General features: G+C 40.0%; 2 protein-coding genes across 3 annotated transcripts; one reads left to right on the top strand and one right to left on the bottom strand.

Moving 5' to 3' along the window:
- Window positions 1–678: 678 nt before the first annotated feature.
- LOC135468137 (uncharacterized) lies at window positions 679–13,329 on the top strand. Its single transcript, XM_064746219.1, has 11 exons — window positions 679–739; window positions 3,277–3,430; window positions 3,896–3,960; window positions 4,524–4,649; window positions 5,180–5,251; window positions 7,321–7,350; window positions 8,232–8,461; window positions 9,017–9,262; window positions 10,939–11,014; window positions 11,327–11,601; window positions 12,487–13,329. Exons 3-11 carry the CDS (start codon window positions 3,958–3,960, stop codon window positions 12,650–12,652), a joined length of 1,224 nt encoding a protein of 407 aa, XP_064602289.1. The 5' UTR covers window positions 679–739; window positions 3,277–3,430; window positions 3,896–3,957; the 3' UTR covers window positions 12,653–13,329.
- A 787-nt stretch (window positions 13,330–14,116) lies between these two features.
- Window positions 14,117–20,686, bottom strand: LOC135469006 (small ribosomal subunit protein bS18m-like). 2 transcript variants are annotated; one of them, XM_064747521.1, is made up of 5 exons: window positions 20,559–20,686; window positions 17,817–18,004; window positions 17,377–17,460; window positions 15,346–15,472; window positions 14,117–14,561 (listed from the first exon to the last, which is right to left on the bottom strand). In XM_064747521.1, exons 1-5 carry the CDS (start codon window positions 20,677–20,679, stop codon window positions 14,467–14,469), a joined length of 615 nt encoding a protein of 204 aa, XP_064603591.1. In that variant the 5' UTR covers window positions 20,680–20,686; the 3' UTR covers window positions 14,117–14,466. The 2 variants fall into 2 exon arrangements, with proteins under 2 accessions (XP_064603591.1, XP_064603592.1); XM_064747522.1 differs by having other exon boundaries at window positions 20,555–20,675.
- Between the last annotated feature and the right edge of the window lie 3 nt (window positions 20,687–20,689).

Raw genomic sequence — 20,689 nt, forward strand, 5'->3', positions numbered from 1 at the left:
AACGAGGATTCTCCGACAAAGCTGTGGTTTAATACAGGCATGTTACGGTACCTATACTTTCATTATTTAATTCGTAATTTTCAATGCATCATTTTCTTAAATTAAAACGAAAATCATCTAAAATGGGAGTTTCTCTGGATATAACCGGCCTTTGATTCAGGATCTCTCACCAAGGCGATTGTTGTCAATACAAATCCAGCTCATGCTGGCTTCCCTCTCCAGTCATATGTGGGTTTCTTGCCCCTGGCTCTGCTCAGTTTCTGTCATCATTTAAATGAAATATTCATGAGTATAGCATAAAACACCAACAAAGTGTGGTAAATAAATTAATAAGTAAATAAACTTCACCCGGTGACAAAGTCACCTTTAATGTGAGGGATCAGAACCTTCAGCTATTTGTAGATACGCCACTGATCTATGAGGTTGCATGTTGGAATCCACCTCCCCTGTTGTTTGACTGCAGCTTTTATTTGTTGGTCCGTCAGTGTCCAGGTAAGGTCAGCCTGTTCCCCCAAACTTTGTCGCACTTACCTTAACCCATAAACTTATACATCTGTATATAAATACAATACCCTTCCATGTACATTGAGCAAGAAAATTGCCCAAAAAAATGATAAATAGAAAAAATAAGACATAATAAATAAACAAATAATTAAGTCTTCATTTCAGATCATGACAGCTCAGAAGGGTGGAGCTTGTTGAAAAGAAGACTAGTCTATCAGTTGATGTACACTACAAGGTAAACTGAACATTGCTGCTTTGAAAATGTTTGATCAGTGGTTCTCTTGCCATACATGCGATGTGTGAATTTTTGCTCATTTTCATATTACTTCACCAATTAATAGATTTTCTCATATAATAATGGCATGGCTTGATTTTTACTACGCCCTCTCCCTATTCATCCATCTAATTTATGCATATTAGAACTACTGTGTTCAAGTCAACTGGTGTAGCTCTGTGTCAGGAGGGTTGTTAGGCACTTGGGCAGCTCTTTCCACCAGGTTTCTGCCCTGGATATCAATCCACACATACGGTAAATGACCCAAAGTTTCACACGTGAGTTACTGTGATTTACTTTCGCACAGTCTGAGTTGGCCGGTAAGATGACAGAAGAGAGTGGTTAGCTCCCCCCCCCCCCAACTGTACCCTGCATGGGCAGCAGCTCTGGTTGCTAATCGTCGCCACATGGGGTCAAGTCACCAGCAGCGAGGTGTGCTCGTCTCCTGACTAGTAGGCCTACATGTACATCTCTAAATATACCCATGAATGAAGTCCCAAGAAGTATTAAGACAAACCTTTAAACTCCAAAAAAGCATGGAATTCCAGAAAGCTTGGAATGTACATGCGCAATGTACATTTCAGACGAACTGATTATTCGGGTTAGGCCTTACGTGGAAGTCACCTCACACCATATCAGTTATTTGGGTAGACCTACGTGGAAGTCAACTCAAACCGTATCAATTATTCGGGTGTAAACCTATGGAGAAGTCACCTCACAGGCTCACACCGTATCGACTTTTCGGGTTAGACCTACGTGGAAGTCAACTCAAACCGTATCATTTATTCAGGTTAGATCTTCGTGGAAGTCACCTCACACCGTAATCAATTATTCGGGTTAGACCTATGTGGAAGTCACCTCACACCGTATCAATTATTCAGGTTAGACCTATATGGAAGTCACCTCACACTGTATCAATTATTCGGATTAGACCTACGTGGAAGTCAACTCATATCGTATCAATTATTCGGGTTAGACCTATGTGGAAGTCACCTCACACCGTATCAATTATTCAGGTTAGACCTATATGGAAGTCACCTCACACTGTATCAATTATGCGGATTAGACCTACGTGGAAGTCAACTCATATCGTATCAATTATTCGGGTTAGGCCTATGTGAAGTCACCTCACACCGTATCAATTATTTGGGTTAGACCTATGTGGAAGTCAACTCAAATTGTATCAATTATTCGGGTTAGATCTACGTGGAAGTCAACTCAAATTGTATCGATTATTCGGGTTAGGCCTATGTGGAAGTCACCTCAAATCGTATCAGTTATTCGGGTTAGACCTATGTGGAAGTCAACTCCAACTGTATCAATTACTCAGGTTAGACCTATGTGGAAGTCACCTCACACCGTATCGACTTTTCGGGTTAAACCTATGTGGAAGTCACCTCACACAGTATCTGGTGAATGATGGTCTCAGGGAGCCCTCATTGTGCAACGAATATGTATACAAATGCATTTTAGCTAAATACGAATTTCACTGAGAAAAATCTGTCCTTGGCTTCCATGTCCATGTAATTCAATTTAGCACCTCAGTCTACATGCACATTTTGTTTGTTTACAGCTGGAACTCTCCTCCTATGCAGAAGAGTTCCTATTCCTGCGTTTTTTATATCTGAGCCTCCATTAAACACAGTAAACATACTTCATGCAAGGTTTCCTAAAAACTACCACAATATACTTTTACCCCTTTTCGGTAGCACTGTGTGCTAGCTCAACATATCAGAAGACAGAATTTATTTGAGTTGTTATCAGATTAGGAGTTTGCACAACTGGCTTTATAAAGAAAATGTTTTATGACTTCCTGTATACAGTTTTGCCCAGACACGTGTCTCCAGAGACAAATAAGGTTATTACTTTGCCTTGCGCCAGCAAAAATTCACTTGATCATTGGGTAGACATGTGGAAATTTCAAGTCCTGTGATTGGAAGTGGCTTGTATCTACATGTAGATGAAACCAATCTGTATGACCAAAATTTGATCTGAGAGGACTGGAATAAATATTTATTTAATTTAAGTATTCAGATATATGAAATTGGGTGGAAGTTGACAGTCCTTTCAAATTTCGCCAGAATGAAATAAAAATGTTTAAATGCAGTGTTGCAAACGCACGTGTGTAGGTGTCAATTTGATCGCAAGTTGACATCATCTCTTCTGCTGGTAGGCCTAGTAAAACAATCGACCTGTTGCGAAGTCTTTGTACTAAAATTATTGGTGGTGTTGGTGCATAGACTAACTGTTCAGTGAAGCGTGAGCTTGTTTATTACATTCTTGATCTGTCAATGTAATCCCCTGACCACCCGTGATGCTCTTCCATGGAACTCAGTCAGGAACAACCACAACCAGTGCAATGAATCCTGGGAGTGCCAAGGTGAAACTTTCTGTCATTTATCGTACAGCTGATAGCTGTCACATTGTGGAAAAAAAGTCTTGGGTAGGATGTTAAACTCCAATGACAGAAACACATGTAAGTAAATAAACCTTTTCAGCTGGAACTGCCTGGACTGTTCATTCAGTGGGACTCTGTGACTGGGGAGCAGTCGGCTCTACTCCCCAGGGTAGCTGAGGTGTGCTGCACGTGGTACAAGGTCAACCCCTGTGGAAGGGTTCTCTTCGTTGCTGATGGTGCCAATATTAAAACAGGTACTCCAGAAAAACAGGAACTAAAAACTTTTAGATTATACATGGCTGGGTAGAGAAGAGCACCCTGGGGCTGATTTCATGAAGCTCACTGAGCTAAGTAAGGCAGTAACGGCCATGACAACATTTGTTGTGGAAATATAAAGTGCACTTAGCTAAGGACAACTTAACAATAAGTACTCATGAAATGTACCCCTGCTCCAGGTTGAAGTAAGGTATTGTCCCAAGAGCAGGTCCTAGAGATAAAAGCAGAAGAGCAAGACTACTGTTAGAAATGTGCAAAATGATCAGCATTGGAATTGGGCCAGTCATCAGACAAATGTTAAAGGCCACTTTTTTGGAGTAACTCACTTTTCAAAACCGACAATTTCATCGCATGATTTATAGAGATGCACCATAAGTATGTATCTGTATTGCAGTATAGTTGTTGTTATGGTAACCATATACCTGTGTGTTCTGTCTTTTAAGGCGTTACTTCCTCTGCCCAGGAAAAAGCTGAACTGATCCAGTCTCTCACTAAACTTGTAAAAATGGTAATTATAGGCAGTTTTATGCTAACACCATGTTTCTTGGGTTACATTCATACATCATACCTTATACCATGTTTACCTGATTACAAGAATTATTTCGTCAGATACTGTACAAAACTGTATCATCAATAATGAATTGCCAGGGGGCCATTAGTAACACATTGACTTTGTTACATCAGTACATTCCTGTTCATGATGGTTACATTTACTTGTTTAAACTGGTTACATTGTTGGCATGTTCATAAGGTTACATTAAAGTCATGTTCACCTGGTTATGTTAATACCGTGTTTACTTGGTTGCATCAATATCATATTCGCTTGGTTATGTTTATGCCATGTTTACTTGGTTACATCAATACCATGTTCACCTGCTGTGTTAATACAGTTCTTAAAACCTGTTCTGGTTTGTGTTACACCCTTACACCCGGAAAAAAACACTTATCTGATGTAAGAAATTACCTGAATCCTTAACACAGAACATTCTAATTTATATTTTCAGTTACTTGCACACAAACTTACATAAATCAGTAATCTTCATGCAAATCTACTGTTTATTTTGTTTGTAGTTAGATTTTCCTATCTACGCTATACATTTGGAAAACCCATCCCTGGCCTCTAGTTTCCTCAGCCCACCCAACCCAGGCTTGATAGCTTACCTACAGAGGAGACATTGTGTGGAGCTAACAAACAAGGTACAGTGCCTTTTATTAAATCTGCTTTAACCCTTAAGAGACAATGTTCTGAACATTTAACCCTTAAGAGACAATGTTCTGAACATTTAACCCTTAAGAGGCAACATACTTCTGAATTCATTAACACTTGAATTACTGTCATATTTTATGGCAGGTCTAACTGTGTTTTGTTATGTACCATCTGCACCCTTAGCTTTTCATTTATGGAACATAGATGTAAAATATTAAACAGCTTTTGCCTGTTCTGAATTGCTTTTAATATGGGATTTTATAAAATTTCTTTAAAGATACTACTATGGTCCATTAGTTTTACATTATTCACATTGTTGAAATTAGTGCAACTTTTTTTAATGAAGAAAGTGTTAGTTTGTCCTTTGAGTGATGTAGCAGACTTTTATATTGAACACATTGCTGTATAAATCATAATGTGGAACAAATTGTTGAACTGTTCACCAAGTAGCGTTTTGTTCCATGAAACATTTAGTTAAGCAGTTTGAACTCTACGAAGTGAATCTTGTATGTATTTTCAGGCTACCATGTACCTTTGCACCACCCCAGTTCATGAAACCATGGCCGAAAAAGCAGGGGTACAACACTTAAAGGTGAATAAAACAAGCCTCTGGCATTAGATCCTGTAAATAGATAATTGAAGTGATTGTAGCTAATTTTATTTTAATTTTTTAAACGTCAGTTCTTTAAATTCAAAGGTGTTAGAGTTACAAATGTTTTCTTCCCTCCACAAGAAAACTATCCCTAGCCTAATTACATTGATGATGTGAATTGGTGGAATCCAACTCCTGCTAGTTTGGTTATGGCCCCTGATCTCTGGAGGTTATGGCCATTGATCTCTGGAGGTTATGGTCTCAGATGTCAAGATGTTATGTTCCTGGAGGTTCAGCACTTGTCTCTGGAGGTTCAGGGCCTGTCTCTGGAGGTTCAGTACTTGTCCCTGGAGGATCAGCACTTATCTCTGGAGGTTCAGTACTTACCTCTGAAGGTTCAGCACTTATCTATGGAAGTTCTGTACTTGTCTCTGCAGGTTCTGCACCTATCTCTGCAGATTCTCCACTTATTTCCACAGGTTCAGTCCTTATCTCTGAATGTTCAGTCCTTATCTCTGAATGTTCAGTCCTTATCTCTGCAGATTCTCCACTTATTTCCACAGGTTCAGTCCTTATCTCTGAATGTTCAGTCCTTATCTCTGCAAGTTCAGCACATCTCTGCAGGTTCTGTACTTATCTCTGGCAGTTCTGTCCATATATGCAGGTTATGTTAACTTTGGGAGGTTACACCCTTAACTTTGGAGGCTATGTCCTTATCTGTGAGAGTTTTATCTCGGAATGTTCTGTGTATCTTTGAATGATTTGCCTCTTTCTTTTGAGGTTCTGTCCTTATCTCTGGAGGTTCTGTCCTTATCTCTGGAGGTTCTCCCTCATTTCTGAAGGCTCGCCTCTTATATCTCTGTGTTTGGCCATTACCTATGCAGGTTTATCATTATCTTATTATCCCCTTAAATCCCAAGGCTCTGTTCATGGAGGTTTTGCCCTTATTTCTGAAGATTCAGCCCTTATCTCAGGAGGTTTTACACTTATTTATGGAGGCTCTGTCTTTATAAGTGTAGGTTCTCCACTTATCACTGGAGGCTCTCCTCTTACATCTGTATGTTCTGTCTTTCTCTCTGGGTTTTTTTTCCTCTGACTGTATTTCATGTTTAGTAATAGTTCAGTTGTTTGCAAAGTGTATTCCATCATTCCTTGGGTCTGGTTGTCATTTTTGGTAATGGGATACAGCAGGGTGGCAGTGGGGTAGGGGAAGTGTGTTCACAGAATTATGCCTATATGTGACAAAACCAATAAACACACCCACGCTTCAGTGAACAATAAAATGTTAGCACTAGTACCTACAATCTCTACAATCCTCTACCAGAATGTATGTTTCACATATGGTCTGCGAGAGTATGTCGTGCTAAAACAGGCAGATTGAGCTTAGACGGAGGACTGGTAACAAATAGGCTACATTGATAAGCGTGCAGGTCTTTCAAAACATCACCGAATGACGAATATGTGTCTAGTCTTAAGTAAAATAAATATCCACATGTGTTTAAGAAGCTAATGTACAAATATAAATACAACACTTAACTACTCTGACTAACTGCGATTAGGTTCAGCTTTACAGGTTTGCCTTTGTTGGAGTAAGAAAATTCGTTTTCACGCAGCTTGATTTTATTAGAACTCGTGATCACACCTTACCAGTGAAAGCCTTGATTATCCAACTATACCATTCATTATATGGAAATTTGGGGGAAGAAGATGCCAAACTATAACCTGTTGAGTATTCAGATATAAACAGCTATGTGGTATTGATATCATGGCTAATTCCAACCTTTCACACAGGTCTGATTTAGGAAATCTGTATTTGCCCTTATCTTTAGAGGTCATGCCCTTATATCCAGAGGTTCTCTGGATCTTCTATGTCCTTATCTGGAAGCTCTGCCTCATCTCTTGAGGTTCTTATCTCTGGGTGTTCTCCCATATCTGGAGGTTTTACACTTATCTACAGAAGTTCTGTGATTGTCTACAAATTTTCTGTCTATCTCTTTAAGTTCAGCTCTTACTGTTCAGGTTCACATGAGCAGCTGTTTATAAATATGTTAAATATTCAATTTTTTCAGACATCAAAGGTCTTCCAAAAACCAACAATGGTAAGTCAGTATTTAGGCAAGTAAATTATATAGTCTAAAGGTGTTTATTTATGTCCTGAACACAAGTCATGGTGTACACTTGAAAAATTTGACTTACAGTAAATACTGTCAGGTAACCATGTCTCTTTAATGCCTGTTAAGTGCTCATATGCTGGCCACTGGTCCTAAGTGTAGCACTTCAGATCAAGACCTGCCTACCAATGAGATCACATGTTCAGATACAATGTATGTTGGATTTCACATGGCATTCCATTTCCCACTCTACTTCTGTAGGTGCTGGGTATAACACCAGTGAAATTATAAATAGGTACATTTGTAACACCTAATGTATTCTATTAGTATCCTCTCCAGAACTTACAAAACCATTCTGTCCTGTAGATGGTTTTGGGTTTCCCCCGTGTTGTGCCTGGTTTCCTCCCACCATAATACTGGCCGCCTTAGTGTAAGTGAAATATTCTTGAGTATGGTGTAAAACTCCAGTCACATAAATACAGTACCATTCTTAAACATGGAATTTTCCCTATTCCCCAGTTCGAATTGTTCTGGAGTCCTTGGTGGCAATAAGTGGCCAATGGTTCTCTCTTGTGTGTCCTTACATGAAGTTTGCTAGTGACCACTTGCTTTCCTCTGACAGGATGTGCCACATGTGGAAAGATTCACCTGGATAAAGGTTGGTGGTTTAGTTTGAGCATTATGGTTTTCTCCACCCTTAATATACTGCTCGCCATCTTATAAGTGAAAAATCTTTGTGTATGGCATAAAAAAGCAAGAAGAAGAAACCCAGGGCATATATTGATGTAGGCTTCCCCTTCTGTCATGTCAGGTTATTGTGTTAAAGTCTAAATGTGTGTAGTTTTATAATCCTCTGATGTGTTGGACAGGTGAAAAATAATGTGATGACAGTGAAATGTCGCAGCCCTGAGCTCCTGCATGACCTGGAGATCAGAGAACCAGTAGATGCTGTCCCAGGGGGAAGGGATCCCTCTGACCCACACATCCCTCTCTTGCAGGAGGTTATCAGCGAGGATCTCTGTGATCACCAGGTGTCGGCAGATCTGGGTAACGGGCGGAGAGAATATCTGTTTGTGAGAGATCGAAGCATTCTGACAGAGTAAGTAAGAGATCTGAGTAAGTTTCTTCCATTTTAATAAGGTTTTCCTTTTTCACCCATTATATATTGTCATATCATCTCCGTATAATAGGTGTGAAGTGTGTGATGTCTTTTACCACCAACAAGAAACAGAATAATAATGAGTTTTGTTTTTTAAAAAGCTTGTCACCTTTGTGTTCTTCTGTTTCATTTAAATGAAGTTTTCAGTGAACATTTGCAAAATCATGAATGATTGGTGATTAGTATTCAGTTTCAAAACAAAGTGTTGCAATGAATGCTTGGGGTTCAATATCGGGCCTATCAGTCCTTGCTCTAACCTCTTAGTGGTGAGCGCCGAGTACAATATTTAAAAGTCTTCCGTATGGCCCGACCAGGGTTTGATCCCGGATCTCTCGAGTCTCCTGACTTCAAGGTGGATGCTGTAACCATTAGGCCACCAAATTGGTCTACAGAAAGTGTTGGATTTCTTGTTATCTTTGGCACAGCGTACATGAACAAACACTTAAATGTTACACTGGATGCGTGCAATTTTGTACCTTACCTGTCCTTGACTAGATATGCAGAGCTTTATAAGAAGAATGCCACTCACATTGGAGAAAGTGCGAGTAAAGTGGCCAAATTGTGCCAGATGTCACCAGTTGATCCAGACAGATCCCCTGCCTCCTCCCCTACTGCCACACTAAGACCGTGCAGTACCCGAAGTCCCAGAAAAATACCAAGCTGGATGTTCAGCCAAAAGGCATTGAAAACCCATGCTTCCTCAACATCACAGAACAGTCCCAGTGACACCTACAGACACAGGTACATGTGTTCTAGAGTTAAATTTCTCACCAATATGGGTATGAATGTTTTCAGCATCTAACTAGCACAGAGGGACTGTTTCTCCACAACCATTCTTCGATTTCACACTTTCCATGTGCAGTCCAGACGATCTAAAGGAAGCGCAGGATATTTGAATGCGCATGTCATCAGGAGATGTCATCTTGAAACCAAGGTTTATTTCCCTCACCTAACTAAGTATCTCTGCTTTGTTTACATGTAGTCGATGTAAGTAGTGTTTGTGTATCCCGCTAGGTTCTAGCAGGTTGAAATCCTGATCAAGTTAGATCAACTGATGATAAGTATGTACCAGCTGATGATAAGCAGATGCAGGCTGATGATAAGCAGGTACCAGCTGATGATAAGCAGGTACCAGCTGATGATAAGCATGTACCAGCTGATGATAAGCATGTACCAGCTGATGGTAAGCATGTACCAGCTGATGGTAAGCATGTACCAGCTGATGATAAGCATGTACCAGCTGATGATAAGCATGTACCAGCTGATGGTAAGCATGTACCAGCTGATGGTAAGCATGTACCAGCTGATGATAAGCATGTACCAGCTGATGATAAGCATGTACCAGCTGATGGTAAGCATGTACCAACTGATGATAAGCAGGTATCAGCTGATGGTAAGCAGGTACCAGCTGATGGTAAGCTTGTACCAGCTGATGATAAGCAGGTATCAGCTGATGATAAGCAGGTACCAGCTGATGGTAAGCATGTACCAACTGATGATAAGCAGGTGGAGGCTGATGATAAGCAGGTACCAGCTGATGTTAAGCATGTACCAACTGATGATAAGCATATACCAGCTAATGGTAAGCATATACCAGCTGATGAAAAGCAGGTATCAGCTGATGATAAGCAGGTGGAGGCTGATGATAAGCAGGTGGAGGCTGATGATAAGCAGGTACCAGCTGATGGTAAGCAGGTACAAGCTGCTGATAAGAAGGTACAGGCTGATTGTAAGCAAGAACAAGCTGCTGATAAGCAGGAACCGGCTGATGGTAGGCAGGTACAAGCTGCTGATAAGCAGGTACCGGCTGATGGTAAGCAGGTACTGGCTGATGGTAAGCAGGTACCGGCTGAAGGTAAGCAGGTACAAACTTTTGCTAAGCAGGTACCGGCTGATGGTAAGCAAGAACAAGCTGCTGATAAGCTGGTACTGGTTGATGGTAGGCAGGTACAAGCTGCTGATAAGCAGGTACCGGCTGATGGTAAACAGGTACAAGCTGCTGATAAGCAGGTGCCAGCTGAAGGTATGCAGGTTCCGGCTGTTGCTAAGCAAGTACCAGCTGATGGTAAGCAAGAACAAGCTGCTGATAAGCAGGTACCAGCTGATGGTAAGCAAGAACAAGCAGCTGATAAGCAGGCACCCGCTGATGGTAGGCAGGCACAAGCTGCTGATAAGCAGGTACCGGCTGATGGTAAGCAGGTACAAGCTGCTGATAAGCATTTACCGGCTGATGGAAAGCAAGAACAAGCTGCTGATAAGCAGGTACCGGCTGATGGTAAGCAGGTACAAGCTGATGATAAGCATGTACCAGCTGATGATAAGCAGGTGCAGACTGATGGTAAGCAGATACCAGCTTCAGGAACTTAAAACGACATTGTTTTCTGTTGTCTAAAATTATGTTCCTCATCTGTATTTAGTAGACCCTCCAAGAAGACTATGTATGTGATGACAGAGGCAGAACTCGTGGATGTAGCGAGTAGGATCCTAAAGGAGGTATGTAAATTATGACAGTCTGTCGAAACATAGGTTTGAAACTTGGTAATTACAAGAAATTTAGTGTCTTCCGTTACACCATTACAAAGTTCCTGGGCCCAGTTGCTCAAAAGTGTATTAAAGGTTAATATAGGCTTAAATCTTAATCTTAAGCATAATTTCAAGAATGTGTGAAAAGCTCCTAGATCCTCAATATTTTTTAAAATGAAAGTCCCAGGATGTATTATACTATCATATCTGTACATTTTAAATGAAAACTTGTATTATTAACTTGTGGGTCAGCATCGTTCATTTGTTCTTCATCTGTTCCAGGCTGGGAAGCCCCTTCCCTCGGAGAGATTGGAAGCCAGTCATTTTGGGGTAGCTCCGCTCCCTGCGGATGATGTTAGACCGACTGTTAAGGATCAACTTACCCAGTATCCTGATCAGCCCGTTATTGATTCTGTAGCTGAAGAAACTGCTGATAGGAGAGATGTGACTGGTTTGAATACCCAGGTCAGCTCTCAACCAGTGGGAAATGTTTTGGATGATCTCTTCTCGTGCGGAAAGAGTTCAACCACCCGAAAGAAAAGAAAAGTTAAACACAGGTATAAAAGATGGATTAGAACTGGAATTTGTAGATTCCCCCGCTCGCTCTTCAGGGGTCCTTTGTGTTAATATACAGCCTTGTGTGGTATATGATTTGTGTAAGGTTGCTTCTTTACACAGGCACTCCACCCATAAACTGACTGTCATCTTATAAGTGGAAAAAATCTTATTTAAACAATCAGATAAATACTAGTACATGCACATATACTAGTAAATAAATAGAACAGATGGATACAACGCTGGCTGTCACTGGATAAAGATGTCACAGTGGATAAACATTTGTTTTTAATTACAGAGGCAGCGTAATGACCCAGGAGCCTCTCATCAATGCGGTTGCTGTGAGTTTAAGTTCAGCTCATGCTGGCTTCCTCTGTGGCCATATATGGGAAGGTTTTGCGGCAACCTGCGGATAATCGTGGGTTTCCTCCCACCATAATGGTGGCCGCCGTCGTATAAATAAAATATTCTTGTGTACAGCATAAAACAACAATCAATTAACATAAATAAATTACAAAGTTTCGGAAATGAGATTGTTGCCATAACTGAAAATATCTGATGATTTGATTAGATCATCGCAAGCTAATTAGAAAACACAGACCTTTTACCAGTATGCTGTGGGTTTCTTGCTGATTCTGGTTCATTGGAATAAAGTGTTGTACTGTAGTCAGCCAATTTAGCCTCTGCCCAATGACATCACGGGTTCAAATCCAGCTCTCCCTGGTTAGGCTTTTGAGGTTTGTCAGGTGGCTTTGTCAACCCATTAACCTGACTGTGTCTTACGTTGTGGCAGTGAAATAATCCCTGCAGTGTTCAACAGCAAACAGTAATACCTCTGAATCACGAACTTTTTCTTTCAGTACTTACAGTAACAATTCCCTTTTCAGTCTCAAGTTACATAATGATTCCCCAGAGCAGGATACCGGAGATGTCAGTTTTGTGCCAGACACAGTTACCATGGTACCAGAGACTATTACATCATCAGCTCAGAGACGTTATTCCAGAGACGGGACATCTCCTGACTTGTCTGTGTTAGATGAAATCTTCTCCTGACAATTAGCCATTTATCTGTTTGAATATCAAGTGGCATACGATACAAATAAAAATAGTATTATAACAGACTTCATCGCCTGATCTCATAACAGGCTTTTTACAGAAAAATATTCCCGTGTTGTTGGTTCATTAATGGTGGAGGACAAGAAAGGTCAGGACTGATGTTGGATATGCGTGTGTAAGAAGATTGATGTAGTCTGCTCTCGCATAACTGTATTGTCTAAAATGGCAACATCAAAGCTTGAGCATGCTGTGGGTAAGACTTTGCCACAGTCCATTAGTTACTTTCCAAATTATTTCCTTATTACCAAATGATGCTAAATGATGAGTGACACATCTAGTGATATTCTAACCATCAGCATTTTTAGGCCAAATTAGACTTGTGCAATACAGATGTATCTTGTAATTTGATACATACCACAGTTATTCAAGTTTCACAATCAATACAAGATGCTGTATTTTTGTGAGAGCAAGAACTCATTTCTGTATTTCTCTCTACACTGAAATAGTTTTGTCTGAACACCAAATGCATAATAAAATATCGACAAAAGACTTCCTTTCTCAATTTTAACACAATACATGAGGGATGAAGCAAAGCCATGACTGCAGTTCTGAACTGAGCTCTATTACTTAGAAAGGTCTAAAAAGTGGACAGTTCTGTGTAGCAGCTGCTTAATACTATTTGACGATTTCAACAGAGACACAGCACAGTTAATGACTACGGTACATGCTGTCTGGAACCTTGCCACACTGTAAATCATTGCCCAGACACCTTGTGGCAGCTGCTCAACACTTTACGGTTGTGAGACATGTACAAGGTTTCAAACACTTTCTGTTCATTGCAGAGCTTAACCTGGTATAGTCCTGTGCGTTGAATCTTTTTGTTGATGACTGCAGACATGGTAGGAGTTAATGCAGGAAATACAAACTCCATTGTCAGCAAATCAGGGTTGATTCCGTAATCCTTTATTAAGAGTGCATAAATCACTTTCGAAAAAGCTTTAATGTGGGAAAATTTTCAAGATGTTGTTTATTTCATAACATGAAAGGTGCACACTTTAAACGTAGATCAAATTTGTTGCACTTCAATACCTAATGTACAAAAGTACCCATTAATGACCTCTTGCTTGACTCCTATGAGAGAATTCTGCCAGAGCAAATTGGTACAAGAGAGTGTAAAATGGTTCTTTGGATAAACTTTTCTTAGTTCGAATGTTCCATTATTATAGTCGTTGCAGTTTTTAATAAGTGCTAAGTTTGAAAGTGAAAGATTGTAGCCAAGCCTCTTGAATACAGGAACTCCATGCTACTATATCTCAGTCACAGTACCCCGATTCTTTGTCAGTAATGTTCTTATCCAGGTAAAGAAGCAAACGGAACCATATTTTCCATGTTAAGTTCATGACCTGCCACACTTGTTAAAAGTTTTTCAAGGTAGGAAAAATCAAGGACAAAAAAAAACAAAAAACATATATGCTCAGTTCTGAGATCTTTTTATTTCAAAATTTCAAAATGGACATCTCGACACTTCAATTTGACAAGTCCAGTGTAAGCCTTGTCCACTTGTGCTTGCTAAGAGCTGTAATTGTGCCAACAACAAAACAAGCCAGACAACCTTTAGATTGTTTTTCTCTCACACAGCTAATGAGACCCAGATGGAGGGCTTGTCTTAAAACCTTCAGAGGCTGGTTGAAAAACTCTTAGTGATCACGTCGAGCACATGACAGTCCTGAACAGGCCAACCATAATCGCAAATTCCGCACTCAATGGGCTGTGCTATATTCAAGCCAACAATTTTCTACCCCGCCTTCTGTTCAATGATACTTTTTCTGATTCCCTGGTTTAAATGGATCAAATAGTTTGGGATCATTCAGATAAACGGTTTCCTTCAACAAAAACGGCATGAAACCTGTAACAAACAAACAGCAATGTGTATACAGCCCTATTTAAACATAATACAAGCTTTTCTGTATGAGCTGATATTCCTAGCACAGTTTTATAATCATTTGTTTTGCAATATATTATTAGTTTTGTCTATTTCATATAAAAACTCTAGATCAGCACACTGGAAGAATCTTGAAATAGTACCTGGGTACTCGGGGTAGTATAAAGTTCTAGTACAAAATTGTAGTAGTTTTATCTATAAGACAGCCCCATGAAAATTACCACGAAACCTAACTGGTCCAAACTGCCAAATTAATATATATTTGTAAAGAAGTTGAAGCGGAAATAGATGACATGAAAGGCTTTGGAGGTTGTCAGCTTTCCACAAAGGGAAGCAAATCTTGTACCTGATGGAACAGAGTTGCTCATTACACCTACTTCACCAGTGATGAAGTATAACCATTATGTCTCCCCCAATTCGGTCGCTGAGAGTTCATGTCCAGCTCATGCTGGCTTCCTCTCTGGCTGTATGTGGCAAGGTCTGCCAGCAACCTGTGGATGGTCATGGGTTTCTCCCAAGGCTCTGCTCAGTTTTCTGCCATCATAATGCTGGCCATCGTATAAGTGAAATACTCTTGAGTACTGCGTAAAACATCAATCAAATAAATAAATATAACCATTATGGGTTCAGTTATTAAACTAGGTACAAGGCAGCACTGTTGTGTGAGTTTTTTCCCACGGTAGAGGGCTAATGAGCCTCGTTACATTGCCATTTCTCTTTTACCTGTTTAAGATATAAATTTTTTTACCTGCTTTCCTGGATCTCTGAATAAGCTGACTGATTCTCCTCTGCATGGGTATACATAACCCTGTGATGTGCCTGCCGTATATCCTGCCAGTGTAGGGTGATGTGAACTGACTCAGAAGTTGGGTGTTCTGTAACACAATGAGATATATATTGTCAGTGTACAGTGATGTGAACTGACTCAGGAGCTGGGTGTTCTATAACACAACAAGATATATCTTGTCAGTGTACAGTGATGTGAACTGACTCAGGAGCTTAGTGTTCTATAACACAACAAGATATATCCTGCCAGTGTACGGTGATGTGAACTGACTCAGGAGTTGGGTGTTCTGTAACACAATGAGATATATCCTGCCAGTGTAGGGCGATGTGAACTGACTCAGGAGCTGGGTGTTCTATAACACAATGAGATATATCCTGTCACTCTGTGGTGATATGAACTGACTCAGGAGTTGGCTGTTCTATAACACAAGAAGATATATCCTGTCACTCTGTGGTGATATGAACTGACTCAGGAGTTGGGTGTTCTATAACACAACAAGATATATCCTGTCAGTGTAGGGTGATGTGAACTGACTCAGGAGTTGGGTGTTCTATACCACAACAAGATATATCCTGTCAGTGTAGGGTGATGTGAACTGACTCAGGAGCTGGGTGTTCTATAACACAACAAGATATATCCTGTCAGTGTATGGTGATGTGAACTGACTCAAGAGCTGAGTGTTCTGTAACACAATGAGATATATCCTGTCACTCTGTGGTGATATGAACTGACTCAGGAGCTGGATGTTCTGTAACATAATGAGATATATCCTGTCAGTGTAGGGTGATGTGAACTGACTCAGGAGCTGGGTGTTCTATAACACAACAAGATATATCTTGTCAGTGTACAGTGATGTGAACTGACTCAGGAGCTTAGTGTTCTATAACACAACAAGATATATCCTGCCAGTGTACGGTGATGTGAACTGACTCAGGAGTTGGGTGTTCTGTAACACAATGAGATATATCCTGCCAGTGTAGGGCGATGTGAACTGACTCAGGAGCTGGGTGTTCTATAACACAATGAGATATATCCTGTCACTCTGTGGTGATATGAACTGACTCAGGAGTTGGGTGTTCTATAACACAATGAGATATATCCTGTCAGTGTAGGGTGATGTGAACTGACTCAGGAGCTTAGTGTTCTATAACACAACAAGATATATCCTGTCAGTGTAGGGTGATGTGAACTGACTCAGGAGCTGGTTGTTCTGTAACACAATGAGATATATCCTGTCAGTGTAGGGTGATGTGAACTGACTCAGGAGCTTAGTGTTCTATAACACAACAAGATATATCCTGCCAGTGTAGGGTGATGTGAACTGACTCAGGAGCTGGGTGTTCTTTAACACAATGAGATATATCCTGTCAGTGTAGGGTGATGTGAACTGACTCCGGAGCTTAGTGTTCTATAACACAACAAGATATTTCCTGCCAGTGTAGGGTGATGTGAACTGACTCAGGAGCTGGGTGTTCTATAACACAATGAGATATATCCTGTCAGTGTAGGGTGATGTGAACTGACTCAGGAGCTTAGTGTTCTATAACACAATGAGATATATCCTGTCAGTGTAGGGTGATGTGAACTGACTCAGGAGCTTAGTGTTCTATAACACAACAAGATATATCCTGTCAGTGTATGGTGATGTGAACTGACTCAAGAGCTGAGTGTTCTGTAACACAATGAGATATATCCTGTCACTCTGTGGTGATATCAACTGACTCAGGAGCTGGATGTTCTGTAACACAATGAGATATATCCTGTCAGTGTAGGGTGATGTGAACTGACTCAGGAGCTGGGTGTTCTATAACACAACAAGATATATCCTGTCAGTGTATGGTGATGTGAAATGACTCAGGAGCTGGGTATTTTATGATCAAAATAGGGATGTTGGCCAGTAACCATGCAGTTATCAGATGAAATTAGTGACAAAGACTGACTCGTGTCTAACAAATGAGTTATACTGTAATTATCTCCACACTAAACAGTTACCTTGTAATCCAGATCAACATTGTATTTACAAAGTACACATCTTCTCCTGGGTTTCTTGTAAGGACTTTCCATCTCTGTTAGAGGCTGAAATAACGGAATCACATAATTAGTAAATGGTTTCAATGAATACATGAAAAACATTACCATGGTCTTTCTTGTGACATGACAACAACGCCATGCCCTTGCATGGTCCATTAACATCACTTTACAGTACAGTGTATTCATTACAACATGTTTAACAGGCGGCGGTTATAAACAATAAGGGCAAGTTTGTTCTGTCATGTTAATAACATATATATCCTGAATTAACATCTTTGCACATGCAGGAGATTATACAATCCACAAAAGATAAAGAACACAGACCAACACAGACTGAAAATCTACAATGTTAAAACACAAAGCTATTCTTTCAAACTCAACATATATAATAACAACTGTACCAGATCTGCCTGCATCTGCTGTTGAAGCACAAGGCTGTCAAGGAGTTCTGGGTCAAAGGTTGGTTTCTCCTCAGGGATCTGCTCTGGGATGTCTTCTGTGTAATCTGTGATGTCTGTTTCCATGGTAACAGACTGTGACGAGTCTGCTACCTTGCTGGAGCCTACATCTGAACTTAAAGTTCTTCTCTCTGAATAGGAAGATGAAATGAACTTAAAATCGATGCCTTTTTTCATGAGCAAGATATTGGTACTACAATTTCTCAACTGCAATTCTGTGTAGTAGTATAGAAGCGTGTAAAGCCATATCACTCATTCAATTCTTCACCTTCAATCTGGAGCCCGAGGGTATAACTTTCAGTTCTTTTCAGATGGATTTAGACATGGCTTAAAATGTGTCGGTTTATTTATTTGATTGCAATTTTACACATTACTCAAGAATATTTCACCTATACCAGACCCCTAGCTTCAAACAAAAATGGGCTGAGGGGCATTTTTCCAAAAGGGGCACTTTTTAGCATGAACTAAGCTTTAAACGACATTATTTTCTGCTTGCGTCTTTAATAATGAATGTGATAACTAAATATTCAAAAGATATATAGCCAACTCAACTATCAACTATGCATTTGTAAACTGTAATCCTTCTAATTTTCAGGACATATTCATTGGAAGTGATTAAAACAGACAATTGCCGTTCTCAGTATTTCAGAAAAGTAAAGACATTTATGTGTTGTTCCATGGATGTACTAACCATGTGGGAAAAACATATTTATTCCTGTTACAATTACAGTGTAAACTGGTTAAAAAGAGCAGACAAAATGTCCCATAAATAGAAGAATTGCAAAGTGTGTGTTCACAGCAAGTGTTTGTTGCTTTAGAAGATGATCCTAAATGGACAAACAAATAATTTATAAAAATACTGATCATTACAGAGGCTTTATTTAGAGTACTGAAAAAACAACTAACAAAAGGACCTTTACTTCTAATTTTAAATTACAGACATTAGTTACAGATGCTAGTTGTATTATGTTGTTGATCTTTCAGCAGTAAAACAGCTGAGCTTAACTCAACAAATCAAAAGTACTCTAACTTGCCTTATCTTAGTCATTTGTGGTAATCTGCAGTCTATTCTAGTTTTAATTTTAAACCAACCATGAGCAAACGAGCATTTTATTATACGACTTTGGACCCATTAGACGGACTCAACTGACCCTGTGGAAAAATTTAAGTAATGAAAACAAGGCTGTGATGGGTGCACTTCTAAATGGTTTACCCACTGGTCCAAATGAGCATCGCTGTTCTAATTATATCTATTAAACAAATATTGTGAATACATCTGACACCTAACCACCAAGCGTGAATTGATTTGGTGATGAATTTATGGTGGTCAAAAGACAGAAAATTAACAGTAACAGCTTAAAGTAGGTATCAGTGAACTACATCCCTCTATGAGCCTAACACAAACTTCAGTAAACTGAACCGGTGCTTGATTACAAACAAATGTTATGACAGTGGATTTTGGAAGTCAGGTATAGGCTAGTTGACATCAGACAGATAAAATGAATACAGTCTGACTGGACAGCAGCCACTGGTTAATAGGGCTCATCAGCCCATCTCCCGAGGGGCAGGGCGCATACTGAGAGGGGCGTAGCAAGGCGTCCTTCTGTTCTGTATAACACGGCGGCCAACATTATGATGGGAAGAAACTGGGCTGAGCCCCGAGGGAACCATCTGGATCTTACTGGCATAGCTTCCTAAGTACTAAGATGTATGAAGTCAAAACTATAAAAACAGAGATAAGTCCCAAAGAACCACATAAAGGACATGTAGATACAAGATAATTGTGTGGTTCAAACTAACTGCCTTAGCTGCATCAAATATTTAAAACAGAGCATGGTCTGACCTTCGTTATTGCTTTGCCAAACAAATGTCGATTCCATATTGGACTAAGCCTATATACCAGGCTACCATATATACACCTACTTAGCCCAGAAACACTCCAATTCCTTTTCTTATACTGGCCTAGCATCATTGGAGTCTTGACGCCAACAGTGTTAATTTCATACTCAACAAAGGTCCAGACCGATTACCTTTGTTTTCGAACAAGCCTCATGCAAATGAAAGACACCAACCTAAAGATCTGCATTCCACACCCATCGTACTGCAACCTGGCCATGCATCTCGGCTGTGATCTTTTAATATGGAGTTAGGCATGGATCACAAGAGAGGCCAGTGGTCCCCGCATATCAGTATGTATAGGTTTCTGAGGTTTCAGGCTAGCTGCAACCATATGCCCCTACTTGCTTTAAAATATGTTTGATAACAAAGACAATCCACCTGGATCTTAGTTGAGCACAAAATTTACACTGTTAGCATCGAGGCTCTAACGTACAACGCTAGGCCAGTATAAGAAAAGGAGTTTAGGGCTAATGCCCATCTACTACCTAGCCTAAGGAATTAGTCTTATCTGCTAATAATAATGAAAGTGATTAATCTACCTAATTATGAAAGTCTTGAAATTTAATTCCGTCCTGGTATCATACTAAACTATGAAATGTATATTTCTGAGCACATGAAGTGTTGACAGTCGACACTTCAAATTTAAGGGATATGACCTTAGCCAGTCATATCGCTCTCAGTGCTATAATAATTTATATGTTGTTGTCGTAATTGTACTATTACGGTACAGTTACAGTAACGGCTAACGCCGGTTGTAAAAACACTGCATTCATTCCTGGTACCTACGGCTTTTACTCGAGGCCCTCAAGTTGTGCATACACACAGCCCGTGTAGAAACTAACTGGCGTTGCAGACAAATGACAGATTTCAAAGTTCTACACACATCACGAAATATGGGGGTCGCCATGCTGTCAAGG

Source organism: Liolophura sinensis, chromosome 6 (assembly GCF_032854445.1).
Source record: "Liolophura sinensis isolate JHLJ2023 chromosome 6, CUHK_Ljap_v2, whole genome shotgun sequence".
Taxonomy (NCBI): Eukaryota; Metazoa; Mollusca; class Polyplacophora; order Chitonida; family Chitonidae; genus Liolophura; species Liolophura sinensis.